Below are 26,825 nucleotides of genomic sequence, written 5' to 3' on the forward strand. Positions count from 1 at the left end.
ACAGGGATACTCTTTCTAGGCTACATCCGCTCTATGAGTCCTGACAGCCCTAGCGCCCTCCTAGGGACGCTCCAGCCACATTTGAACCACAGAGTTCAGAATCTACACTCTAGCCAGTTGAAAACTCGATGGTACCCACTAATCCTTCCGCCGGCAGTAACCAATGGGCGGGGGCCAGGCTCTGACGCCACCTGTTGTCGTTGGGGCTGGCCCGTAACAACCCTTCCATCCCATAATAACGCCCTCGGGCTGCCCCGTGCGTTAGCTGGGGCCGGGAGGGGATCAGGGGATACCGGGGCAGGGCGAGGAGGCGCCCGGAAGTGGGTCAGGAGCCGGAAGCGAGCGGAACACCCGGAAGTGGAGCGGGGGAGCTCAGGAGGCGGAAGCGGTTGACTCGACTCAGTCCCATGTGGAGAGAGGTAGGGACAGGAGGCTCCAGCGGAGGCAGTGGGGAGGCGGCAGGGCCAACCCCCGTCCTGGGGAGAGGGGGAGGCGGCAGAGACACACACACACACACACACCAGCTTTCTCCCCCCGGGTGTTAGGGCAACAGGAAACCCCCCGCCCCCAAGAAGCGGCCCCCCCCCCCCCGGTGACATGGAATAGCCCTGGAGGGGACCTGGTCCTCACGTCCGGGCGAGGAGCTGGAGAATCAAATGGGACTAATCTCTGCGATGGGGGAGGGGGTAGGACTCCTGGGTTCCAGCCCAGCTCTGGGAGATGGGGGGGGGGGAGAAGGGTCTAATGCTTAGGGCAGGGCTGGAATGAATCTCAGCACGGACTGATGATGCAGGCATTATCCCCAACTTTTTAGGTGAGGGAAACTGAGTCACAGAGGTGACTCATTCACTCGACCCCATTCGTCTGTCTCTGACTGCAAGGGAACCATAACAGGGATATGGCACAAAGTGGCTGGATCAACCTCTTCTTGGTTTCCATGGTCGCTGTGGGGTCTTTGCTTCATTCTCTGATGTGGATGAGATTTTATCTGGGAAGCTGATTCAGCCCTGAAGAATTAATCTCCCTCATGCAATCATCAGCAGAATTGCTGGCAATCTTTCCATGGCCCAGTGGGATGGTGTACTCAATTGGCACTCAAAATGCCTGGGATCTATTCCGTGTTATGCTCCATCTCTGCCTCGGTTTCATCTCCCACTGTTTGCCCTGTGTTGTCCCTTCCCCGCCCTGTGCCCCAATTCCCTATTGATGATCCTGACCTCCTCGTGTTAAAGCACTTTGAGATTCACGGCTAAAACATTCTCACTGGAATTATTACTACAGGAGACAATGTGAGGAGCCTGGCCTGGAATTTGCCAGCAGAATGGAGGAATCTCGGAGCTGCCTCATTCCCTGAGTGAGGGAGTCTCAGTCCATTTCCATGAGCCACAGAGTTGTCTTTGTTCCTCTTCCAGTGTGTCCAGTGTTGGTGGATGCCTCGAGGACTGAATTCAGTGCTGGATCCTCAACTATCAGAGACGGACAGCCTCTTTTTATCCCCCAAACAGGTACCTTGCAGGTAGTGGTGCTGCTGGCTTCCTGGGAGAGCAGACAATCTCTGCCCCATCTGGGGGGAGTACAGAAAGTAGATGGGGCATCTCTGATAACCTAAGATCAAGGGGACATCCTTGATGGATAGGCAGTGTGGTGTAGTGGGGAGGGCGCTGGTCAGGGATCCAGGGCTGCCTGGATTCTGTTCTGCCCCCTCAATAACCCTTCTCGCTGTGCCTCATTTTCTCCTGCCCTTTGTCTATTTTGACTGCAAGCTCCTCAGGGCAGGGACTGTCTCTCACTTTGTGTCTATGCAGTGCCTGACACAATGGGGCCTTGATCTCAGTTAAGGGGCTGGCAGGCACTCTGTGCCTACACATGGTACTGGGTGCTGTACAGACCCTGATGCCATCATGCCTGGCGGTACACAGACACTTAGTGAGAAGCAGTCCCTGCCCCAAAGAGCTTGTACTCTATCTAGACTAAGGGTCTGTGGGGGGAGGGAAAACTGAGGCACTGAGTGGCAAAAGGACTTGCCCAAAGTCAACAGCAGAGCTTGCAACAGAACCCAGATTTCCTGGCTCCCAGCCCAGTGCCCTTTTCACTGGGGAACTCTTTGCCTTCAGAAGCTTATTTGATCTTGGGAAGATGCAACAAGACTCTTCTCCCTCTACTGTTCCTTCTCTCCTTATAGCCTTCCAGAGCACGTGTGCCTTCCAGCCATTCAGCACTTCACCCGCCCAGCAGGGATCCTGTCCCTGAGGGCTAACGCACCAGGATGTCCCAAGCAACCAAACGCAAGCATGTGGTGAAAGAGGTGTTGGAGGAATACGTGGTGCCATCTCCTCAACAGCAGATTGTCCGGGTGAGAGAGGGAGCAACCCTGCTTAGCTGGGCTCCACTGGGACCTTGGGGGTTTTCACTTTCCTTTGCAGCATGGGGTGTGGGTTGCTTGCGGGGAGCATCTGGGCATGTCTCATCTCAGCACTTCCCTGCCATCATATCCTTTGAGCACTGGTGAGCTCCTTGCTTCAGAGGAAGGCAAGAAAACCCCCGAATATATCTGTGCATTGGGGAAGAAAATCCCTTCCTGCTGGCTGAAGGCGACTGCAGTCCAATCTCATGCTTCAGGGCTTCAGCCAGTCATTGTCTTGCTGGGTAAGCAGACCAGGTGGAGTGTGAGCCATCTGAAAACCCTACATGGGCAGAAGATTTCAAGGCCAAAATTGGAGCCTGATCATATAGTCTGAACTCCTGCATAAGTCAGGCCATGGAATACCCCCCACAGCCATTCCTGCATGCAGCCCAGCTCTGGTGGTTGAGCTAGAGCATCACTTTGAGACAGGCCCTAATCTGTAGGTGCTCAGTGCTGGAAAATCCATTCCCTCGGGAAGCAGCTTCTCTGGTTAATCCCCTTTGTTCCTTCTGCCAGGTCCTGGGGACTCCAGGAAACAACCTCCATGAGGTGGAAACAGCCGAGGGGACTAGATTCTTAGTGAGCATGCCCACAAAATTCCGCAAGAACATCTGGATCAAACGAGGTGAGTACAGTGCAGCTGGGTTCATGGCACCTCTTGAGGGGAAAGGCCCCATATCCCACCTCCCCAGATTGGAATCCTCATCCCAAAAGAGGAAGAAGCTCTGTGTCCCATTCCCTGCCCACCAGTCCCCCCACTCTGGGGCTAGATGAGAGCTGGCACTCCCTAGAGGGGAAAGGCTCTGTATCCCATTCCCCATCTCCTAAACCAGGCAAACTCCCCACTCTGTCCCTCTATCATTGCAGGTGACTTTCTGCTGGTGGACCCCATCGAAGAGGGCGAGAAGGTGAAGGCTGAGATCAACTTTGTGTTGTACAAGGACCATGTGCGGTACCTAAAGAAAGAAGGGCTCTGGTAGGAGTTGGAGGCGTGGGGGAGGATGCATGTGTGTGTGTGTGATGAGCCATGAGCTCCCAGACTCCTTGCTCTTGCCCCTCTGGCACCAAGGTGCTGGAGAAAAGAGTTAGTGGGGATTGGCCCAGGCCTGAGTGTCCCTCCTGAGGCTGAGATTTCATCAGCTGGTCCCTTCTGCTCTTTACATCCCTTCCTGAGCCTTGCTGCTTCCCCTTAGCAGTGCCCATGTGTCACCAGCCCTGCCTGGGCTGTCAAGAGCAAGGTCCATCTTGTAGGAAGAGGAGCCTGCAGGACATCTTCCCCCCTCTGAAGCAAGTGGGCCAGTCTTGGGGACTCTAGAAAGCTCCCAGCCTCCCTGGCATAGATTTACTCATGACACTCAGCATGGAATCCCAGCACCTCTTGCTGTGGAATTTCTCCTCACAGCCCTGCCCAGTAAGGAAGGATTAGCCCCGTTTTACAGATGAGGAAACTGAGGCACAAGATACACAAAGCAACTCGCCCAAGGGCAGTAGCAGAACCAGGAACTGAACCCTGCTCTGCCCCATGCTGGGCTAGTGGCCCTAGACCATCCTAATGGAGAATCCACCCCAGCCCTGGATAAGCTGTTCCAAGGACTAGTTTCCTTCACTGCTCAATTTGGGCTTCAGTTCTGAGCCTAGGGTTGATTCCCACCACTGGTGAGCTGTAGGAATAGAAGCAGAGCAGTTAGCTCCAGGGGCATTGGATGCAGATGGGGTGGTAGTTCTCCAGCAGGGGGCCTGTTGCTTTGGCAGCAGATGCTGTTTATAATCAGTTTGGGGCTGCTGTGATCTTGTCTCAAGAAGAATGTTGATAAATTGGAGGGGGCAGAGAAGAGCCACAAGAATATAAGGATTGGTGACAGACTCCAGAGCTCAATCTTAGCTTAAGGGGTGACTTGAGCCCCGTCTATATGTACCTGCAGGGGGAACAGACATTTGACAATAGGCTCTACAATCTAACAGACAAACATTGAACAAGAGCCAATGGTTGGAAATTGAAGTTAGACACATGCAGATTGGAAAGCAGAGGGTTCATTGGAACAACTGACCAAAGGCTGTGGTGGATTCATCAGTGCTGGCAATTTTTAAATCCAGCTCAGAGGTGATTTGGAAAGACTTGATGTAGTTTGAATAGAAATTAATTCAGAGCAGTCCTAGAGCCTGTTGTACAGGAGTCAGATTAGATGATCCCTTTTCTGGCTACCTGCTCTAGGACTCCTTAACATGAGGGAGGCAGGGATGGAGTAAAGGAAGTTTCCCTCTACAAAACTTTTGAAAACTAACTTGGCCAAAACCAAGTCTCAGGTTCTAGTTTAACTGAAAAAATGGGAAAAACTGTCAAATGAGGAGTTTCAGAGTAGCAGCCGTGTTAGTCTGTATCTGCAAAAAGAACAGGAGTACTTGTGGCACCTTAGAGACTAACAAATTTATTAGAGCATAAGCTTTCGTGGACTATATCAATATGCAAACTAGACACAATCAACTCAGGATTAAATAAGGACTGGGAATGGCTGAGCCATTACAAACATTGAATCTATCTCCCCTTGTAAATATTCTCACACTGCTTATCAAACTGTCTGTACTGGGCTATCTTGATTATCACTTCAATTTTTTTTCTCTTACTTAATTGGCCTCTCAGAGTTGGTAAGACAACTCCCACCTGTTTATGCTCTCTGTATGTGTGTGTATATATCTCAATATTTATTCCACTCTATATGCATCCGAAGAAGTGGGCTGTAGTCCACGAAAGCTTATGCTCTAATAAATGTTAGTCTCTAAGGTGCCGCAAGTACTCCTGCTCTTTTTGTCAAATGAGGTTTTGCCACCAGTTTGGGTTTTGATGCAAAGTAGTTTGTCTGTCGATTGTGTTGGTGGGAAAATCAGTCTGTGCTGTGGTTACTAGTGGCCCCTTTTGCACAGCAGGGGCTGTGTTGGCTGAAGCAGTCCCATGCCCTAGGCAGGGGCTGGAGTGGAGAGGAAAGGCCCCATATCCCATTCCCTGCAGCCCTCCCTAGAAGGGAAATGTCAGAGCCATTGTCGCAAAGTCAGGGCTGTTCTATCATCTCATGCCTTTTCCCCCACAGGCCTGAGGCCTTCTCTGACACTGCAGAAAGTCAGCCCAGCTCTGAGGCCAGGTGAGTGGGAAAGGAGGGGGATGGCTGCTTAACTGTCCAGGAATAAACTAGACTGGAAATTACATTTCAGCCCCTCTGAGGGAGGTTCTGGAACAGCCTCCCCAGGAGATGGGGGCAAACAGCCCAATGAGTTTACAGAGGAAGCTGGATTCTATGACGAGGTGGCTGTGATAGCAGGGATGGGGCTAACTGGTCCAGAAGGTCCCTTCCAGTCCTAGGTAACCCAGGTCTCCAGTCTTAGGCTAGTGCCCCTATCGGGGCAGCTGCCCCAAGGGGGAAGCCAGGTGACAGCAAGGGCCACAGGCCTAGAACTGACAGCCACCCCTTTCTGCAGCAGGGAAGGGGAGCAAACAGCTGCCCGCTCCTCTGGGGAAGAGGACTCGGACGACGACAGTGACCTGTTTGTGAACACGAACAGACTGCGCTACGGCTGCACAGAGAGCGAGGACGACAGTGAGGAGGAGGCAGCAGTGGCCAGTGACCAGGATGAGGAAGAAAAATAGCGACCCAGGGCAGAAAAGCTGATCTAGCCTCCTAAACACCTCATGCAGGAGGAGCCTGATCCAGCAGGAAGGAGACTGCTTTCTGAGGCCTGAACTCACATCCACCAGCCTGGGGAATGCTCCAGCTGGCTTGGAAGTGCCTCAGTGCTGCCCCCTGCTGGGGACACATTTCTTCCCTCCATCACCTCTGCTGTCTGAGCCATGAGTTGCTGCAGCATCCAGCTCACTAGAGATGAAGGTGCTGGGCCTGTTGTGCCCAATGCATGGTTATTTCACTTTTCACCCAGCTGACTCTGGGGGAAGAGTGGCACTGCTCCTTGGGGCAGAGGGAAATGGGGTTCTAGGCAGCAGTGCTGCTTGAAGCTGTAAAGAGGGGGCTGGGGAGGAGTAAAGTTATAGCAGCTGGGAGGCCTCATTTAAGATGGAGCAGCCCACCGTCAGCATCCCTTATCAGCCCCTTTTAACGGGGGACTGGACTGTGCCCTCTGCTCTAATGCAGGCTCCTTGGGCAAAGCACTGGGTGCCGTCTGTCCTAGACACTATTGCTGTGTAATAAGCTGTCTCCCCTCTGCCTTATTCAATAAAGACTTTCCCACAGGCAGCCAGTTGGGTTGATTTGAAACTGCACAAGAATGAGCAGCCTGGTCCCGGGCCAGCTGGTACGCAGGGGCAGGTTCTGGGCTGCAGGGGGTGGCAGGTCGAACTCACTGCTATCCACACTGATCTGTGCAGAGTGAGGATATAGGCCAGCTACCAGCCCATGGCTGCTCCTCCAGCCAAGACACGCCTCCCCCCCCTGCAATGCTGGTGAGCAGTACAGCACGGTCACCCTGTTCAATAGAACTAGATGTTTGGCAGAGACAGGTCAGGCCTCCCTGGGACTAGGAAGTTGGTCTGGATAGTACTTGGGAGCCTTAGTCATGGGGCAGGGTGCTGTACAAACACAGCAAGAGCCAGGCCCTGTCCCCCAGGCTTACAGACCCACACCCTAGGAACTAGCATCTCCAGACAGGCAAGAACAGGGCCCAGCTCCCAGACAGGAATTGGTGCTTTTAATGAGTGATTTGGTTTGACATCAATACAAAAACAAGGTTTTGGTGCCAAGAGTCACAGCTTCTCAACTATATACACAGCCCTGCCCCTGCCTGTGGGGGCGAGGGCAGGTCAGCCTGTTTTGCATCCAAGATATCAAGAGTTGAAGGGAGAGTTTAACAAACTGCACCCCAGCATCTTACTTGGGTACAGGCAGGAGTCCCCTCTGTGGCACAGGGCAGAGTGACACTACTCCAGCAGATGCTGAGAGGTGGAAGCCACTAGAGGGAGCACTACCATGGGAGGTCCTCCCGCCTTGACTTCACAACTTGTAGGTATATGGTGAGAGGAGGGCAGGACTGGACCATTTTCCCCAGGAGAGTAGAGACTTTCCACCCTCAGAACCCAGGATGCACATGGTCAGACCAGACGGGAACTGACAGGCAGGCAGCATCTGCTTCCAGGATCAGTGCTGGCAGTTCACTTGGTGATGGTGTTTCTGTTGAAGCAAGGAGAGAGGGGACATGAGTGAAGGACCAGGATCCAGGGGATATTTCCCAGGAGCACTCAAGGCAGGGGGAAGGGGTCATTCCTAACAGGGGTACTGGCTACAAAAGAGGCCGTGCACTCCTAGATTAGCCCAATTAGACTAGGGCATGGTTCTCCCAATACTCCCTTCCCAACCACCTGCCTGGGGATTTTAGGCCCCAGGCCCTGGCTTCCCAACACCGGGGAGGTCAGACAGACCAACCCCATGACAAGTGGGAGGAAGGGGTACTTACGCGTTCATGCTCTTGCCGCTGCCGCTCAGCACAATGTAAGGCGTCTTCTGGGCCTTCTGCTTCTCCTGCAGCAGTGCCACCGTGCCCAGGGGTGTGTCGCTGGAGCTCATCTTCTTCAGCAGCTTAGGGGGGGAGAGAAGAGAGCCTGAGTCAGTACAGCCCCCTGCAGACTTTCACCAGCTCAACTGTGAGCCCAGGCTACCAGCCCATCCCATCCCACCTGCACCCAGGGATCCGCACCCAGTGCTGGGACACAGCCACCAGGGGGGTGTAGGGGCTGTTCCCAGGCCATCATACAGCAAAGGAAAAACTCCCCTAGTCCAGTTTAATTCCCCCTGCTGTTTAGAGGAGACAGTTAACCTAAAGAGGGATTTGGCCAGGACCCCAGGCTTAACAGCCTGACTCTAAGGACGGAGCAAAACTATTGATGACTGCAAATAATCAGCACTTTTCTGATGCAGAAGCAGCAGCATAGCGCACCCTGGGGCACTGGAGCCAGCGCTGACCACAATGGGAGAGCACCCCACCCTATGCTGCTCCTGTGTCCCCCTAGGCCCTCCTCAGGTTTCCCATCCATGCCTGACTGCTTGGCCAACAGGATGAAGCTACACCTGCCCCCACAGCCGCCCCTCTTGCAGCATCCTGAAGGCTCTGCCCATGGGGAGCTCCAGCCATGTCACCCACTCACCGCCTCCTCATCCAGCTTCTTCATCCTCCTCTCTGTCTTCATCTTCCCGGAGCCCTTCCCATGGAAGCGGTGAGAGAGCTGCCGGAAGGCCTGGGGAGAGAGCACACAGAGTGGGGGTCAGCACTGACTGTCAGCCCCACCCGGGGGCCTCCTGCCACCCACTCAACACAGCACGAGAGCTGGGGAACCCCCAACACCCTTCCCCATCTGTCTGTGGCAGCAGGGAGAGTAGGGGATCCCTGCCACAGAACTCCCCCTTCACCATCACAGCTCCCAACCAACCTTCCCACCCCCTGAGAAACAGCCTCCTTTCACCATCACAGCTGCTCCCCATGGGGGGAATGGAGGGGAGAGACATGGCTGCATCACCGCTGCCCCTCCCCTCCCCTGGCTCGCGCCCCACATGTCCCTTCCCACTACCTCCTTTGGTGTCAGCTTGCGACCCGTCTCGTCCACATATTCAATCTTGACATCAGGCTTGTAGCCATCCTTCTCCTTGAAGTCCTGGGTGAAGCCCCGGTACTCCTCCCGCCGGCTGTACTTGTCATCAATGGCCCTGCAGGAGCCCAACCCAGAAGGTTAGTTTGGGGGGGGGGGGGGGCGGAGTGTTCTCCCTGCAGTCACTGCTGATCCCAGTGTGGTGCTAGGGGATGCTGTCTTGAACGAGATGCCAAAATCAGGGTTTTTAGCCCTTGGCCACTAATGATCCCCTGGCACTCAGGGGCCTTTCAATGGCATGAGACTTGGGCCCAGGTCTACGATAAGGGGGGGAATGGGTGTTACTGGCAGTGCATGACCAGTGTCCACATCACCCAAACCACCAGCACAATAACTGCCCCCTTATTGCCAGTCTCCACTGTGAGACCATGGGCATTCTTCTGGGGTTGGGGAAACCAGCCATGGGGCAGGGCACTGACAGCACCTATTCTGGCAGCAGATCTTGTGGCACCACTCCAGGCCGCTCTCGTGGTGGCAAGTGCTACAGCCATGGCTAGCACAGTGGGGCTTTAGCTCAGGCAAGAGGCCCAGGCGCCAAGACCCAGAGGTGACAGATCCGACTCCAGCTACTGATGATCTACCCCGGGGCTTTGCCTGCCCCACAAGGCCACTTACATCTTATCCTCGATGCAGTACACAGCTGAGGGCAGCGACTTGTTGGGGGCCTTCACCCTGGCCACCTTCTGCACTGTCGTCTCCAGCAGGCCTGCAGTGAACAGAAGAGGCATGGATCAGGCCCTGCCCAAGGGCAGTGAGTGCTCTGGGAAGCTCTCTCTCCCCCCTACCCCCCCCCCCAACACCAGCCCCAGAGATCTCAGAGCTGCTGGATCACACAGGGAGAAAGGGACTTTCAGGGGCAGCATGGCCTAATGGGCAGGGCAGTAGACTGGGACTCAGGACTCCTAGACTCTGTTCCTAGCTATGACACACCTTGGGCACATCAGTTCCCCTCTCAAGGGCTCTGTCCCCCTCCCACCCTTTGTTGGGACTGCCTCACTGACTGTTCAGTGCCCAGCGACAGGGGCTGCAATCTCTGTAGATCCTGCCTTACTACAAATTAAACAAAGTTCATTCCAGTCACTAAGTACCAGGGAGGGTTTTCAGAGAGGCAATGAGGAGTTGAGCCCTGTCGTGAACAGGGAGCCAGGACTGGGAGCACAACAGGTAAGCATGGGAACCCAAGAGGATTCTGGGACCGGGGGCTCATCCTGAGTTCCCCACTTACCTTTGTTCTGGCAAAGCAAGAGGGCAGCAGCTAGGCCCCGGTTCACTATGGGCTCCTCGTCCAGAATGGTGGTGGAGGATGCTGAGAACTGAAAAGGGAGGAGACAGGTTCAGAACTTTGGACCCATCTGTTTAGAGTCCCCTGCAATGCCAGCCTTGGGCTCCACTCCCACAGCTCTGCAGTGCCCCTCAATCCTGACTTGCAGCCCCTCAGGGTTCATTGTGTTATACTGGGGTGTGAGTGTGGGGAAGCTATGAATGCAGTGACTCCTATCCCCACCACACACCCCTTCCCCAATTGTACTCACATCCTGCTGCTGTTTCTCCTCATCTAGGTTGACCGTGCTCCAGCCGATGTTCTCTTCGCCATCGGAGTCTGAGCCTCCATTTCCTGACCTCTCATCATCCCGTTCAAAGTCCTGAAAGCAGAAGAGAGGCCACCCGGGGCATCAGCATGGGGGCACCCCAGCTGCGTGGTTTAGTGGGGCTAGGATCACTGCAGAACATGTGCCCCAACGTCCACTGCAGCCCCATGCTCCCAGCTAGAGCCCAGAGCCCCAAAACAGAAGCACTTCTGCCACCGCAGTGCCTCCTGGGAGTGGTAGTTTGGTTGCTTCACATGCCCATTTTCCTTTATAGGCCAGACTACATCTCCCAGGATGCCCCATGGCCAAAGACTCCAATGATGTAGTGCTGTTCTGCTCCAGAGAAAAGACCATGGTGTGGGATGGAAACTTTAGTCTGTCCAGGAAGCCCAGCCCACAAAGGAAAATGGGAGCATGAGACACCTGGAACAAAACTCCTGTAAGGCACCACGGCAACATATCTGAATCAACCCCCAACCCACTACTATCCCAGCCCTGGACTCTCCTCAAACCCACCCAGCTGTGCTGGTGCCGATCAGTCTCAACCCACAGACCGCTGCTATTGCAGTCCTGGGCTCTTCTCCCCCGCCACACACTGGCAGTGTCCCATAATCTGACCCACAGCCCTCTGCTCCTGCTAGTTCTGCTGATGCCCCTCCATCTGGGGCAAGTGTCTTCCAGCCCAGCCCACTCTGGGGAAAAGGGAGGGGGGGGAAGAATCCCCAGGAAGCCACACCATGAGCTCCTCCTGGTCCTCACGGTTGCCGGCCAGCCCATAAGTGGGGATCTCGCCCAGTGTGCGGCAGAACTCCGAGGTGGCATTGAAGACTATTGCTCCTTTCCTCTCTAGCTCCTCGTCGTCCTCCCGGCTACGGCGCGTCTCCAGTTTCTTGACGATCTCAATGACCTGCTTTGGGAGCAAGAGGGCTGGGTTAGACAGCAGCTGGGCGCTAACAAGGCTGGGGGCTCACGCGCTGAATCAAGGATCACTAGGAGCCCCCAGACTCAGGGCAGCCCCAGCAGGGCAGCTGGACCTGTGTTCTGGGGAAGGGTGTGACTGGGCACCACATGCTCCGTTCTGGGGTGGGGGGTTCAATCAAGGAGCAGTGGAGGCCAAATGCATCCATCCATAGAACAGGGTGACCCCAGGATCCTCTCCCTGGCTCTGGGAGAAAAGTGGGGTCTATGGGTTAATGATTCCTGGGTTCCCACACTAGGAGCCAGGATTCCTGATTCCATTCTATTCCATATAGTTATAAGGCTCAGACGGCCTCCCAGACCAATATCAAACCCCCCCACCCTGATTCCCCCCAGAGACCAGGCCTCCTCACCTTCTCCCCACTCTCCTTCAGTTGCTGCATCTGCCGGAGTTTACGGCCCTTCTCCAGCTGCTTCTGCAGCTCCTGCTCCGCCTCGTCCTCCTCCAGGGCAACTGGGGATTTGGACACCTTCTCAGCCTCCTCTGCAGGGAAAGAAACATGGGGAGGGAATCAGCAACAAGTATCCCAAGGGGCCTTTGCTTCAATAGGGTGGGTCCTGGAAGGAGCATCAGGCCAGACACTGGAAGCTTTGGGTAAGAAGTCAGGCTCCCAGGGCCCCTGACACACTAACCAGTGCTCCTCAACTTTTTTGATACCAAGGACCGGCTTTGCTGCCTTCCTAAACTGTCAGGGGGATCTCAGGGACCAGCATCAGTCCACAGACTGGTTGTTGAGAAACACTCCTGTAACCCACTAGGCCCCACTCTCCTCCTATAGTGGAAAGAACCCTGGAATCCTGGCTCCCAGCCCCTCACCATCGCTGCTGATTTCCATGTTCTCTACCCGGGTGTCATCTGACTGGGATGGCAGGTCTGCAGGCTGGTTCACATTCTGTTCCATGTCCCCTTCCTCCTCTTCCTCCTCCTCCTCCTTCTTCCTGTGAGCCCTCCTCCCTCGGCCCCGTAACCTGTGGGGAGAGAGAAGTTGGTTAGCACATGAGCCAATCCCCCACAACCCTCCTGGTCTCTCCACCCACAGGACTAGACTCCCATGCTCCCCCCGGTTACCGGGAGCCAAAGTCGCTCTGCTTTGTCTCATTGCCCAGGGGCAGCAGATCATCAGCTTTCACTGGCTTCTCCTTCTTCCTCAGCTTCTTCACCCGCCGTTTGGTCTTCTTGAAGGTGATGTTCTGCAGGGAGAGACCAGACGGGTCAGTGAGGCACAGCCCCTATCCCTCATCCACACAGCAGGGTCCTGGCCTGGTGTGTGGCACTTTGTCCCCAATCCCCATGAGCACCCAGAGCCCAGCACCTTGCCAACCACCCCCTCACACATCTACCCAGAAGCACCTGGGGCTCTGCACCACCCCCACCCCGCATCTGTACCTAGAACCACAAGTGCAGGCGCATGGCCTGTGGCGCCACCCCCTAACACACACACACACACACGAGCAACTGGGACATGGGACTGCCTTTAACCCACCAGGCCAGGGGGTGGCTAGAACCCAGCTCTCCATTCCAGTCCCTGCGATGCCACAGGGAGTCTGGTCTTGTGAGACGAGGTCAGTATCCAACCCCCCATTGCAAATGTTCTCCGTGTATGGGAGGCAGCACCATCTTGGGATTGGGAGCCAGGACTCCCAGCTCTGCCGCTAATCTTGGGGTCAGTCCCATCTCCTCTATGCCTCAGCCCCATCTTTTGTCTAATCAGACTAAGCTCTCTGGGGCAGGGACTGTCTCTCTGTGCATGAGAGGGGGTCCTGATCTCAGTTTGGGGGCTCTGTGCGTTGCCTGGTGCACAGTGGGGTCCTGATCTCAGTCAGGTGCTTTGCAGCACCCAGGATAAAATCCCCCTCCAGGTGCTACTGTAACAGACATAACAGCATTAGACACAGCTTCACAGAGTTTAAAGATTATCTAGTCTGGGCTTTGTACAGCACCACCAGGGAATTTCACCCAGTTCCCCCAAATTAAACCAAAAGACTTTAGACTATAACATTTCATCCCTCAGGAGACTAATCTGTTGTGAACCCCACACAGAGTAGGAAAGACCAAGGGGCTTCCACTGCCCAAGGCCCCTGCATCATCAGGTAATAGATGAGGTAAGACATGCCCAGCAGATGATCCCTGCCCTATGCTGCAAGGGAGGTGAAAACCCCTAAGGTCCTTGCCAATCTGACCTTGGTCTAATTCCTTCCCAATCCCAAATCTGGCCATCAGCTGGACCCTGAGGGTCTGGGCAAAGCCCATCAGCCTGGCAACTAGAGAGGATTCTGTGGACCAAGTTAGAGCCTGGCTCGCCCTGCATCCCACTACTGCAGTAGGGAGCTGGATCCTGGACTAAATGAGGAGCAGGTGCTAGTGTATGAGGCCTTCTTACCATCTCCTCTGGGGTGAAGTACTCCGAGGCCAGGTGCAGACCGGGCATGTCTAGGCTCTGGGCCTGGCTGCGTAGACTATCGCGGACTTGCTGCAGTTCCCGCTCCCATGAGCCATCTGCCATGCCACCCGAGTCCAGCTTGAAGGATTTCTTCTTCTCCCCTTCGATCTCCTCGTCATACTTGGACAGGACGTTCTTGTGCTTGTACTGGGGGTGGGGGGAGACAGCATGTGAGCCTCCAGTACAGAGACCCCCCCCAGCAGCCAACCCTCCAGGGTCAGGCAGCACAAGGCATTCCAGCAGGAACGCAAGAGGGGAATCAGAATGCCAGGGTTTGCGGCTCATGAGCTGCCCAAGTCTTCCACATCACTGCTCATTCTGGCTTCCACTCGGTATGTCCTGTCCTCTGCTGATTGGCTGTTTCCTGTAACTCCCTCCCACGCCCCCAATTCGTGTCCTCTGCCTTCCTTGGTCTGGTTAGCTATACTGCTTCCAATCCCACAAGCAACCCACCCCCGCTTCAACAAACCATGGCACGTCTCCGCTTTTCATACATCCATAGAGTTTAAGTCCAGAAGGGACCATTAGAGCATCTACTCTGACTTCCTGTCTATCACAGGCCAGACAGTTTCATCCAGTTCCCCCTGGATTGAGCCCAAAATCTGGTGTTTGGCGAAAGCCTCTCCCAGTAAGGCCTCCAGTCTGGATTTGAGGCTATTAAGAGAGCACTATTTAGCTTATTCCATGTTTGGAGCATTGCCTGCCACCCCCCCCCACCCCCGGCCCCCTGATCTCAGCCATGAGGCAGATCACAGAGCCTGCAGTGGCAGCCCCCACGCCCGACTGTTGGGCAAAGACTAGTCACAACACTGACTACAATGCCCTTCCCCACCCCATACAGATGCTCCACACCTCTCAGGATCAGGGTTTGAACGGCAATCCCTATGGACAAAGCTAGTCCATAATCCTGGCCTCCATTGCCAGCCAGGAATGCAACCACTGAATAAGTCAGCGCTCAGACTAACCTACATGAAAGACTCTTTCCAGGCAGGCCAGGAAATGCTCTGCACGCTAATGGCATGGCCCTTTAAAGCCACCGTACTGCTGTAACCCAAGAACCCTGATGCCCATGGTCCTGGATTGAAGTAGGTTAGAGAATAGTGTTAAGTCACAGCCACCAATCATGGGGGGAGGGTTTCCTAGTAGCTTGATTACAGGAGGTGGCTTTAGGTCACCTATGACCACATTTCATGGCTACCTTTAGCGTAATGACTCCGGACACGGACACACACACACACGGACCTGGGCCCATTTTAAACTACAGGAGGAGGCCTGAAAACCAGTGTAGCCTGCCCTTATCCCCATGCTGCCCTTACAATGGCCATGTCATCCACGCTCTCCTCCTCCTCATAGGGCCTGTACTCCGGCTTCTTCTTCCGCAGCTCCACGTTCTTCTTCGCTTTCTCCTTGTCCACTATATTGACATTCACCAGGACATCGTCCTCCTCCTGCAGGACGCCTGGGGGACAAGACACCATCACCATCACTTTACAGCCCCGGCTAGGCCCCAGCCACAGTGCTCTCAGCGCTACAGCTAACGCCCAGGGCCCGTCACTGGCCAGCAGGAACAAGAGTCTGTAACATCACCACTTCCCTCTCCTTTAGCCTTGCAAAGTGCTTTACATCTGGCATTTAATCCTGCACCACACCCCAGAGAGGCTCCAAAGAGGGAAACCGAGGCCCAACACATCTAAGCGACTTGCCAGAGTTCAGTCAGTGGCAGCACCCATGGTAGTGCCCAGGAGCTCTAGTCACTGATCAGGACCCCTTGTGCTAGGCACTGTACAAACAGAGAGCTGCCGGTCTAAGCATCTCCTGACTTTCCGGTCATCCTGCTCTAACCACTGGGTCTCCCTCCCACTTCTAGTACGATTATGGGAAACTGCTGCGAATTATTAGTGGCTCAGCACCTGCTGTACTGGTGGCAGGAATAGTATGCTGATAAATGCATTCCCCAGCCAAAGCGCTTCTTGCACAGTGGGTGTAACACCGAGTTTGATGAGTCCTGCCTTCTGAAACCTGTACAAAACCTGCCCCTTGCTGCCCAGACTCCAGAATATCCACCATTATCTTCATTCAGTGAATAGAGGTAGTGCGGCCTAGCGGGCAGGGCACTGGATTGCGAGTTAGATATTTGGGTTCTAATCCCTGCCAGGTGACCTTGGCCAAGGCCCTTTCCCTCTCCGTGCCTGTTTCCCCTCCCACCCTTTGCCTGTTTACACTGTGAGCTCTGAGGCAGGGACTACTTGAGGGCAGCGTCTATGCAGCACCTGGTATAACTGTACTGGTTGATATCACACCCACCCACCCAATTCTACCAGTACATAATCTGTGTGTAGAACCTGTGAGCAATTCCACTAACAGTTCTTTTTTCAGGGATTTGTACAGGCAGGCCAGAAAACAAACTCAGATTTTATAGCAGGGAGTGGGGAAGGCCCTAGTGGTAGCCATGTCATCCCAATACAGACAGCATGATCGTTACCCCACTTCCACGCGGAGGGGTGCAAGGGAAGTCCCTTTGGTTACCTTTGTCTTTGAGGGTCAGAATAACGGTCTTTCCTTCCTCGAAGGAATCGATGGTGTGTTCCACTGTCAGGCCCTGCAGATCCCGGGAGCTGTAGTGATCCTGGAGATAGAGGAAGATCCAACAGGAGAGCATCAGGCTGCAGGAAGTCAGCTTGAGAGGAGAAAGCGCAAATGGTCCCCCAAGCCAGAACTCAGGCACAGCCACCCGTCCCCCAGTGGACAGTAGAGTCATACATTATAGAGCCAGAAGAGACCACTGTGATCATCTCGTCTGACCTCCTGTAAAACCCAGGCCATATGATAGCCCTGAGTTAATTCCAGGTTGAACCAGAGCAGATCTGCTAGAAAAATATCCAACCTTGATATAAAAATTGCCAGTGATGGAGAATCCACCACAGCCCTTGGGAAGTTCTTCCAACAGTTAACCGGGGGGAAAAATTGCTTATTTCTAGTCTGAATTTGTCCAGCTTCAGCTTCCAGCCATTGGCTCTTGTCAAATCTTTGATAATGGAGGGCTCTTCAACCTAGCAGACAACGGTTCCAATCCTTTAATAAAGCTCGTGGCTCTTCTCTGCACCCTCTCTGGTTTATCAATGTCCTTCTGGATCTGTGCACACCAGAACTGGACACAAGATCCAGCAGCCAAGCACTATATGGCTTCAGCTTTGTACAGAGGCTAGAGAAGCAGGTTTCAGATCAGATGCCTGGAATTGGGGGACTTGCAGTTTCTACCCTAGAGCAATGCTAGGCTGCATGGGGAAGCCACCGCCGCAGCACTCACAGTCCAGTTCACTCTAGAGTAACTGCAACACTAGTGAAATCGACAGAGTTGCACTGAGGTAAGGGAGCGACGCTGGCCTGGATCAGGGCCATAGCACACGGAGTCCTGGATAGTCTCCAGAAAAGCCATTGTGAGAATGGAGACATCAATACTACTGCATCTTCAATAAGCAAACATGGCCAGACCTCCATCCCAGCACACTCCAGATGTGTACAGGGGAGACCCCTTCTTTCTCTGGGGGCACTAGGATCCATGCAGCACTCCCCACCCATCAGCCATCTATGCTACAGGGAGAGAAACTGCAGGGAGAAGCCAGCCAGAGACAAGGAGCAGAGGAAGGAGCAGAGTCAGCTGACGCTCAGACCATAATACACTATTTTGTACTGATTTGAAGGAACTTCTCTGCCCTGCACTGACGGGGGTTTGTTCCACCCTGCTCCCTTCTGTCTCTTCACTTCAGACTTGCTCCACAGCTTCCCCTCATACCCTCAACTACCCTGCCCCCTCTCCCCATTTCCTTTCCCCACCCAGGAACAGCGATCATTCTCTTTGTGGCCATGGCATGGTTCACTCTGCTTCTGCATTCTACCCCTTTCCCCCAGCTGGGTCTGTCCCCACCGTTTAGTGTATAAGCTCCTCGGGGCAGGGACTCTGTTTGTACAGGGACTAGTACAATGGGGCCCTGCTCGTGGTTGGTCCCTAGGCACTGCTGAGGCATTTGCACTCTGCCAGCAGCTCCAGGTTGGTCTCACCTTCTTCTTCTGCCCAAACTCCTCTTCGACAAGACTGCTGATGCCGAATTCCTGGTCCATCTCTTCAAGGAGTTTGGCCTGAATTTAACAAAATAGAAACAATTCTGATGCTTTTAAAATTACTCGCAGTCACAAAGAACATATTAAGATATAGGGTCTAGTGCAGAGGTCCTCAAAGAGAGGGCACGGCTGGACGTGGGCCAGCCTCCACAAGGGCGAGGAGGGAACGCCATTCAGCCCCTCCCCGCTCTGCTCCAGTTCCACCCCAGCCGCATCCCCAGCTCCCGTCCCCAGCCTCGACGCAGCTCCAATCCCAACCCCACGACAGCCCCCAGCCTCGGCCATGGCTCAGTTCCCAGGGCCAAAGTTGGGGGCAAGGCCGGGAGCGGAGCCACACCTGGCCACAGGCCCAGCTGCCAGCCCTCACAACAGCCCAGCTGCGGCTCCGCTCTCACCCCCAGCTCAGTCTTATTCCTGGCCCCAGACCCACCCCCAGCCTTGGCTCCCTTACCCATCTGCTCCCCAACCCCTGAGCCGTGGCCCTGCTCCCAGTCCCAGCAGGGTGCGACCCTCAAAAGTTTGGGGACTGCTGGTCTAGTGGCCAAAAGTTGGGGGGAGGGCTGGGAGCCAGGACATATACGTTCCTCCCCCAGCACTAGGAGGGTGTAGAATCTAGCGGTTAGAGCTAGGGGGCGGGACATTAGGACTCCTGGTTTCCATTACCCACTGAGCATGGTCTAGTGGTCAGAACAGAGGCATGTGTGGGGGAGAGAACCAGAACTCCTGGCCCAAACTTGTCATTTAATCCATTTGTACCCGCATCACTTTCTCTACGTCTGGTTCCTTGATATTGGTTGGGGACCTGCACAGTGCCTGGCATGATGCCCCCTTCTGGCTGGGATCTGTAGGCACTACCATAATGCATCTAAACAACACAAGGGCTAAGTCTGGCTGCTGTCTACACCTTCCGACCTCTGTAGCAAGCTCATAGCTCAATAGGAGCTGGCTAAGCTGAAGAGTATTACTTCCAAAGCATACAGCAAGCCATCAGCACAGGCCCAGTCCAATACAACACCCCCTTGCATGCAGTACCAGGCCAGCAAATGTCTGCTCTCGCATCAGCCGGCCCGGAATACCAGCCACCATGCAACACTCTGCCATACGCGGCGAATTACAGCCTTAATTCCTTATCGCAGAGGCAACCAGAGAGCTGGCACAGCTGAGAGCAGGGCAGAAGGCACCAACTGCTGGGATAAGGATTGAACATGGTTTACTACTGGACTGAAGACAAGGGCAGCTGGGTACATGTCACACATGGCGCTAGTGTTCCCAATGAGGCGCCCATGCAGCCCAGATGCTCCGGAGACTCCAGGACTATACTAACTCTCTTCTCAGCCAGCTCCTTCTCAACCTGCAGCTTCCGGCTCCTCTCGATCCAGGCAGCTGTGTCATCCAGCCAGGGGTCATCCTCTCCCAGAGACTTGATTTTCCTGAAAGGGGGGAACAGAGGCAGAAGCTAGGAGGAAAGAAGGCTATTCTGCCTTGGAGAGCTCCCCACCACCTCCTCCTCCTCCCTGGAGCCCTTTGGATACTTGAAATGACCAGAAGCTCAAATGCCTTCCCTGTCCTCAGGAAAAGCATTGGTAGTTCAGTGGTAGAATTCTTGTGTCTGCCCCGTGGGAGACCTGGATTCAAATTCTGGTCAATGCAGAGCCAATGTTTTAGAGAGGGATGGAAGAAGGAGAGAAGGGAAGGATGGTTCAGTTGTCAGGGTACTAGCCCAGGACTTGGGAGACCCAAGTTCCTTTCCCAACTCTATCAGACTTCTTGCCTGACCTTACGTCAGTCACTAAAGCTACCCAGTGACTAAGTTACCCCATTCCAGAATTGACTGTATTAACTACACTGTATACTCTTCTTCTCCATTGAAACGTCCAATTCCTCTTGGAATCCAGCTAAATTCTCAACTTTAATATCCTGTGTCAATGAGTTCTGCAGGCTACTTCTGGCCAGAAGGGCCCAGGTCTGACCACAGTATAACACAAGCCATAGGACTGCCCTGAAGTAATTCCTAGTTGAACTAGAGCAGATCTCTTAGAAAAATACCTAATCTTGATTTAAACACAACCAGTGACAGAGAACCCACCACAGCCCTTGGTCAGTTGTTCCAAGGGCTAATTAGCCTCACTAGTAAAAATGTGTGCCCTTCTCAATGACACATCTTGAGCAAAGCGGTCATTAGCCCAGGCTGTTAGATCCAGACATCTCAGGTTCAACTCCTGTTGCCAAACAGTTACATCCTTATATTTGTATAAAGCTTGAGGTCAGAGCAAGGGGCAGTGCGTGCAGACACTGCATCACACTCAAGAGTAATGGGGCCAATCACCGACAAAGCAAACAGGGTGGGGGGTTACCCTAATTTCTGGTTGAGAAGCCGCTTCTCCTTAGCTGCTGCTAACTTCTCCCGGATCTCCTCCCTCTGCTTCAGCACAATGGGGTTGATCACCTCAGCTGCCACAGGGTCCTCCTTACTGCCCACTTCTGCAGAGGAAAACACATAAGACAGAGGAGCTGCAGCTGAAGGAGCCAGACAAGTACAGCATATACTCGTTCATAAGCCAAATAGTTTTGGTAAAAAAGTGACGCATCAAAGAGCAGGGGTCGGCTTATAAACAGGTCTACACCAAAATTTGACGATTTTAAACTCTATGGAATCATTGAATTGAATATCTAATACATTGTCATTTTGTTTACCTGGAGCATCTGCAGGCATGAAACCCCTCAGCCCCATTGGCTGGGATAACGAACTGCAGCTACAGGGAGGTGAGGGGCTCCATGCCTGCAGACGCTCCAATTAAACAAAACGTCCCAACACGCCAGCGGCTTACCTTGACGGCCGGGAGCCAAAGTTGGCCAACCCCTGAAATATAGGGTCAGCTTATAAACGAACAGGCTAATGAATGAGTATATACGGATATGTTACTGCCCCCCTTGCCACTTGCATTCCTCCTGTTAGTGCTTGGCTGGAGAACAGAATAGCACAGGCATCAACTGAATGCCTTGATCAGCTGGGAGAGGGCATGGGGGGGGAGTCTTACCACATCTGATCATGGGATGGGCCTGATGTCTTTTCCCCTTGGCCAGAGCAAGAGCCCTGCTCCCTGTGGAGGGAGCAGCAGTGGGAACTGGCAGACGTTGGGTCCGGGGAGGAAGGAGACCACCACGCTCTAAAGGGCTGCTCAGCAGGGAGTCGGCATGTTTCAGCAGCTTGGCCCAGGACAGTCTGTACGCAGACACTGTGTGGTGACGCTACACGGTGCAACCTAGGCGTCAGAGAGGCCAGGAGAACCACGGGGTCTGTATGTGTCCACCAGCCTTGATAAACACCACTGCCAAGACCTGCTCTTCTCTACCAGGAAGGGGCGCTATAGCCACTGAGCCCTCCTACATCCTCCAGTTCTGCTTGTCCTGCCACCATGCCTAGTGCAGAAATGCATGCTGGGATGGAGTCCCTAGGGCCCTCAGCTGGCAGAGGGCAGAATTTTCAGAATCATGGAGCACTGCCTTAATCCTGCTCCTCCGGGCTTCCATAGGGGTTTGCCAGGCCAACACTTAGTGTTCTTGAACAACCCACCCAGAGCATCTTGCTGCCTGATGAAGAGGAGAATTCAGATGGAAGCTGTGGAGAGTTTCAGCCAGACCTCATTTTGAAGGACAGACCCGGGTTCGAGTCCCTGCTTTGTCACAGACTCCTTGTGTGACCTCATGCAAGTCACTTAGGCCATGTCTACACTACAGACTTCTGTCAGCCAGGGGTCAGATTAGGTGTGACTTGTGACTGACAAGAGCTGTCCAGGCAACCGCCTTTAGTGTAGGTATAGCTATACAGACAAATCTGCACTTTGAGGTGTTTCGTTTTGGGGAGATAGGATTACTAGACCAGAGCAATGCCAGTACTACTCAGTCACATGCTTCACCGGCATAGTATACTGATATTTTTATGGTGGTATAGCGCTCTTAGCACAGACATGGCCTCTGTCTTTCATTTCTGCATCTGTACAACAGGGTATTAGCATTGTCTACCTCTCCAGGGAGCTGTGTGGATAAATACATTAAAGGCTGAGGGGCTCAAATGCTACAGAGATAGGGGCCAGGTAAGTACACACAAAAACAGTGTTATTTGTACAGCGCCCAGCACAATGGGGTTTTGGTCCATGACTGGGGCTTCTTGGGTGCTACTGCAATGAGAAAAATACTTAATGGGTTCAAAAAGTTTAAGGCCAGAAGGGACCATTAGTCATCTAGCCTGGCCTCCTGTAAGGTCATGTCAGAGAATTTCAGCCAAATACCCCTATATTGAACCCAATAACTTGTTAGACCAAAACACTTCAGTCCTCAGGAGACACTTATGTGCCCCATGCAGGGAACAGGAGAGACTTGGGCGACCCCAATACCCACGGGCCCTGCAATGGCAGGAGACCGATGAGAGATGAGGGGTGGGGCACAGGAACAAGGACCCTCCAGCAAAGACCCCCAGCGCAATACATCAAAGAGGGGGAACACTAAGATGGCAAAATACCAGAGACCCCACATTTTTGTGCCATTTCTACAAAGGGATGTTAAAGCCGTAAGTACAAAGTGGTTTGGGTTTTTGTTGTAATTAACGTGAAAGCCAAACTTACCCTTTTTGATGGCATTGACTTCCAAAGGCTTCAGCCCAAGTTTAGCTCGGAGTTTACTGCAGATAAGAAGAAACATGGGGTTATGTGGCATAACCATCAGAAATACACAGCCTACAAGAGCAGGACTCATTTAGAGCACAGAGAAAAGATTCTCCAGTGGTTCAGACATTAGTGTGGGACTCAGGACACCTGGATTCAATTCCATCCCTGTCCTGTGTGACATTGGACAAGTCAGTCGCTCTGTGCCTCAATTTTCCAATCTGTAAAATGGGGATAATAGCACTTCACCACCTCATAGGGGAGTTGTGAGGATAGATACATCAATGATTAGGAAGCTACAGGAATGGGGGAAGGCAAATAAGTACCTAAGCTTTGTTCTATGTTTGCACAGTACCTAGCCCAATGCGGTGCTGGTTCCTGACTGTGGTTCCTGGACACCACTGGAACACAAGTGATAAAATCCAAGGCTGAGGCATAGCTGCCGAGTTCTCATTAGTGGAAATTAGGCATACAAATCCCCTACCTGGGGACTACACCTTGACAGTGGGAAAGCTTGTGCATCCAGTGACCCTGAGAGCTTTGCTGACAGCTCCTGCCAAGGCAACCCAAGATCTCTCAAGTTCCTAGTCCAGTGCTCTGCCCACTAGACCATGCTGCCTTCCCTCATAAAAAAGATTACAGAAACACAATAAGGTAAACAGTCAAGCAAACAGCACGGCAGACAGGATTGCAGAGCCTTGTTCATGCCCTAAGCAATGTCTGATAGACTGCAAAGATTTCTGACTGAATCATGTTTGTGCATCTCAGACCAACTCCCCATTCATTTCTTTCCAGATTCCCAAAAGAGCCAGGTGGTTCTCAGTGCCAACTAATTAGAGAAATAAATTACAGAGCCCACAGTTCCCACACACAAAATTAAAGCCACTTGCCCTTTCTGTATCTCAGTTTCCGCACCTGTAAACCGGGGATAAAAGTGTCGTCCAACCTCAGAGGGTGGAATAAATGCACTCGGTGCTCGGACACGGTGGGGAGGGAGGGCACATAATTACATTAGATATAGCATCTCACTTACTTGGTCTCTTCAATGCTGAGAGAAGCATCCCCCGAGCTGGCCTTTGAGCTGGCAGCTGTTTAGAGATAAGTCAGGGAGATGTTTGTAAATAAGACAAAAGTAGCAGAGTCCTTGTTTTCATAGATTTTAAGGCCAGAAGGGTCCACTCTGATCAACTGGTTTGATTTCCTGCTTAGCACATGCCAGAGACCACCACCCAGCTAAGATATGCTTTTTATAATGAACAGTGCTGTGAACACACACACACACACCTTACAGGGACCTAAAAATTTAGCTTGGTTCCTTTGGCCTTGCCCATCAGCTGGAATGAAGATCCCGCAGATGGAGCCAAGCTAGTTATTCTGTTGACAAGATAGAACAGGTTCCAGATCACACTATTGTGGAGTGTCAGTGAGGTCAATGGTTAGATACCATATCATGACAGAATATGGTACCATAAAACAGGATGTGCTAGACAGATGCAGCCAGAAAGTGACTCATGCAAATCACAGGCCACAACAGTTATTGTATAGAGTTCTATATTAAGACACCTTTTCAGGGTACTTTATACATAGATGTCTCCTGATCAACAAAGGAAGCCCCTTCACAACAGGTCTGTCTTGACCTCATCTGCTCCAAAAAACCTTTCATGGCCTCTTTATGAGCAATTACAAGCACATGCATGCTCACTCCCCAGGATGGGCCATGAGCTTACTTTCTTGCTTTACTCTGATCTCTCACTCCCCTTCTCCATCAAACTCCCCCAATAAGTCAGCAAGTCAACCTTCCCTAAACCTCATGCCCCTGCCTCCTCCAGGACAGCACCTGCAGCTTCCTCTTCTTCCAACCCATGAGACATGTCACATCCCCCTCACCTATTAGAGATTATAACTCCTCATCTCTAGCCCCTAACAAGTTCATGCCCTCTGACCTCCAAAGTTAATGACCCAATGCCAGAACACAGAAGGACCCACACGCTCTCTAATCCCTCACTGAGTCCCTTCCCAACACGTGGCTCCCATAACTTCTCCCCTAGCAGCCAGTCCCCCCCTAAACCCTCACAGCCAACTCAACCCCCCATAGCCAGCGCTAAACCTCCAAAGCACTGTAAAGCACTGCTCACCAAGACTAATCAACTCTGTCCTTTCCCTTAGTTCATTAGCCACATCAATCACTCCCCCTCCCCCACCCCATAGCTCCTCTCTCCAAATCTCATAGCCACACCCCACTCTGACCTATACCCCTCCTGCACCCCCTATTTCTTTCCGTCTGACCTCTTCAGCCCTTCCACTCTTAGCCATCAGTGGCTCCCCAAACCCCTCCCCCTCAAACCACCACCTCTACCCTTTAGGCCCCTTCCCCGAACCCCCCCGGGCTCTGACCTGCCTCGTATCCCTCGTCGCGCTTCTCCCGCTTGATCCGCCTGGTCCCCTCGGACTCCTGGGCGCCCCTGTCCCCGGCCCGGCCATGACTGCCCCGTGCCGCCGCGGCCGCCTCCTCTCCCCCACTCCTCCGACTGCTCCGCTCCCCGCGGCTCCGGCTGCGCTTCCCTCGCCGCTCGCCGGACCCGCCGCTCCGGTGCTTGTGCTTCTTGTGCTCCCGGTGCCGGGAGGAGGAAGAGGGAGCGGCGGGGGGCGGCGGCGGCTGCAGCTGTTGTTGTTGTTGTTGCTGCTGCTGCTGCTCCTCAGAGCCCCCGGGGCTCCCGGTCTCCCCCCGCTCCCGGTGCTTCTTCGAAGAGCCCATGGAGACGCAAAATGGCACCGACGCAACTTCCGGGGTTGGCACCGCTGAGCTTCCAGGTCATTACACGCTAGTTTGAGTTCGTTCCGCACTACTTCCGGATAATGCATACGCCATTTCCTGTTTCTCTACACGCTACTTCTGGTTTGGTATATCACTTCCTGTTTCCCAATAACCGAATTCCTGGTTACCCATGCGTCACTTCCTGTTTACAAGACTACCACCTCCGGGTTACCCCTACCCACTTCCTGTTTGCCTGGGGCTGCCGCAGCGAGCTGCTCTTTGCCTGACGGATGTGCCGTTACGATTGGAGCGGGCGGCGGCGGCGGCATATTTCTTAGCAGGGGAGCCGAGTGACACGGGCTGTGGTGGCCGCCCCGCGGCGCAGAGCTGCCCTTTGCAGACATTGCGGGTTGTGGCAGGCGTCAAAGTGTCGAAGAATTAAAACAATGAGCCATCAAACAAAGGCTGGGGTGGGGGGCAGCGCACCGCCCGCGGCTGTACACAGCCAGAGCGAGGACTCCTTGGGCAGCGGTGCCCCATCCAGCCCAGGCTCAACCATCTCATCCACCTCATGGTTTCTAAAGGCTCTGTGAGCTGCTTCAGACATGCCTGTGGACCCTCTACAGCTGCCTACTTACTGTGTTGTTTAGTAAGCCCAGCAAGTCCAAACCAAACTATGGCAATGCCATTGCAAGGAGAGAATTTAGCCTGGCTTGGGAAGACCCGTTCTTGTTTATAGAAGGGAAAGAGTCTAGGCCTAGAGTGGTGGTATGCAACACTGCAGCCGTATGGAAAATGTTTGATTTTCAGTGGCATTTTACATAAACCTCTGCAGAAATTAGCAAAAAATATCCCACTGGATCGGCTTTGCAGTTACTGCTCCACTGGAATGTTCTTTGGCTGTCAAAGGGAAAGGATCTCAAAAGATTTGGGAAACAAAGAGGACCAGTGCTAACGTTTTTGGAAAAGAGGAATGAACTCGTTGACAATTGCAAGCTTATTAAAGGCAAGGACTAGATAAGTGATCTAGCTTTCCTTATCGATATTGTGTTTCATCTCAACACGTACAGGGAATCATTTGCCTTTTTGCTACACTGTTCAGTTGAGTTGCCTCTTTTATATAAAAACTGTGACTCTTTCAAAACAGTTTGTCCAAATAATTTGGACCACTTCATTCATTTTGCATCAGTTAAAAATTGAGAATGACAGGGGTATAAATTATGAGAAACTCCACCATGCAG

The 26,825-nt window shown here is 53.3% G+C and overlaps 2 protein-coding genes across 5 annotated transcripts; one reads left to right on the top strand and one right to left on the bottom strand.

Moving 5' to 3' along the window:
• Positions 1 to 22: 22 nt before the first annotated feature.
• On the top strand, positions 23 to 6,082 carry EIF1AD (eukaryotic translation initiation factor 1A domain containing). Of its 3 annotated transcripts, none has more exons than XM_034775509.1 (7): positions 23 to 419; positions 1,413 to 1,505; positions 2,183 to 2,353; positions 2,921 to 3,029; positions 3,272 to 3,380; positions 5,488 to 5,538; positions 5,876 to 6,082. In XM_034775509.1, the coding sequence occupies exons 3-7, from the start codon at positions 2,267 to 2,269 to the stop codon at positions 6,039 to 6,041; spliced, it is 522 nt and encodes a 173-aa protein (XP_034631400.1). In that variant the 5' UTR covers positions 23 to 419; positions 1,413 to 1,505; positions 2,183 to 2,266; the 3' UTR covers positions 6,042 to 6,082. The 3 variants fall into 3 exon arrangements, with proteins under 3 accessions (XP_034631400.1, XP_034631401.1, XP_034631399.1); XM_034775508.1 differs by having other exon boundaries at positions 28 to 419; positions 5,873 to 6,082; XM_034775510.1 differs by lacking the exon at positions 5,488 to 5,538 and having other exon boundaries at positions 5,873 to 6,082.
• Positions 6,083 to 7,071: 989 nt separating this feature from the next.
• SART1 (spliceosome associated factor 1, recruiter of U4/U6.U5 tri-snRNP) lies at positions 7,072 to 25,628 on the bottom strand. Of its 2 annotated transcripts, none has more exons than XM_034775514.1 (20): positions 25,224 to 25,628; positions 23,863 to 23,917; positions 22,791 to 22,846; positions 20,523 to 20,649; positions 19,493 to 19,598; positions 18,109 to 18,186; positions 16,576 to 16,675; positions 15,366 to 15,508; positions 13,990 to 14,196; positions 12,678 to 12,799; positions 12,426 to 12,577; positions 11,962 to 12,092; positions 11,367 to 11,537; positions 10,574 to 10,684; positions 10,267 to 10,354; positions 9,657 to 9,747; positions 8,964 to 9,099; positions 8,544 to 8,633; positions 7,856 to 7,977; positions 7,072 to 7,572 (listed from the first exon to the last, which is right to left on the bottom strand). In XM_034775514.1, the coding sequence occupies exons 1-20, from the start codon at positions 25,582 to 25,584 to the stop codon at positions 7,554 to 7,556; spliced, it is 2,466 nt and encodes an 821-aa protein (XP_034631405.1). In that variant the 5' UTR covers positions 25,585 to 25,628; the 3' UTR covers positions 7,072 to 7,553. The 2 variants fall into 2 exon arrangements, with proteins under 2 accessions (XP_034631405.1, XP_034631403.1); XM_034775512.1 differs by having other exon boundaries at positions 11,367 to 11,540; positions 25,224 to 25,627.
• Between the last annotated feature and the right edge of the window lie 1,197 nt (positions 25,629 to 26,825).

This window comes from Trachemys scripta, chromosome 7 (assembly GCF_013100865.1).
Source record: "Trachemys scripta elegans isolate TJP31775 chromosome 7, CAS_Tse_1.0, whole genome shotgun sequence".
Lineage (NCBI taxonomy): Eukaryota > Metazoa > Chordata > Testudines > Emydidae > Trachemys > Trachemys scripta.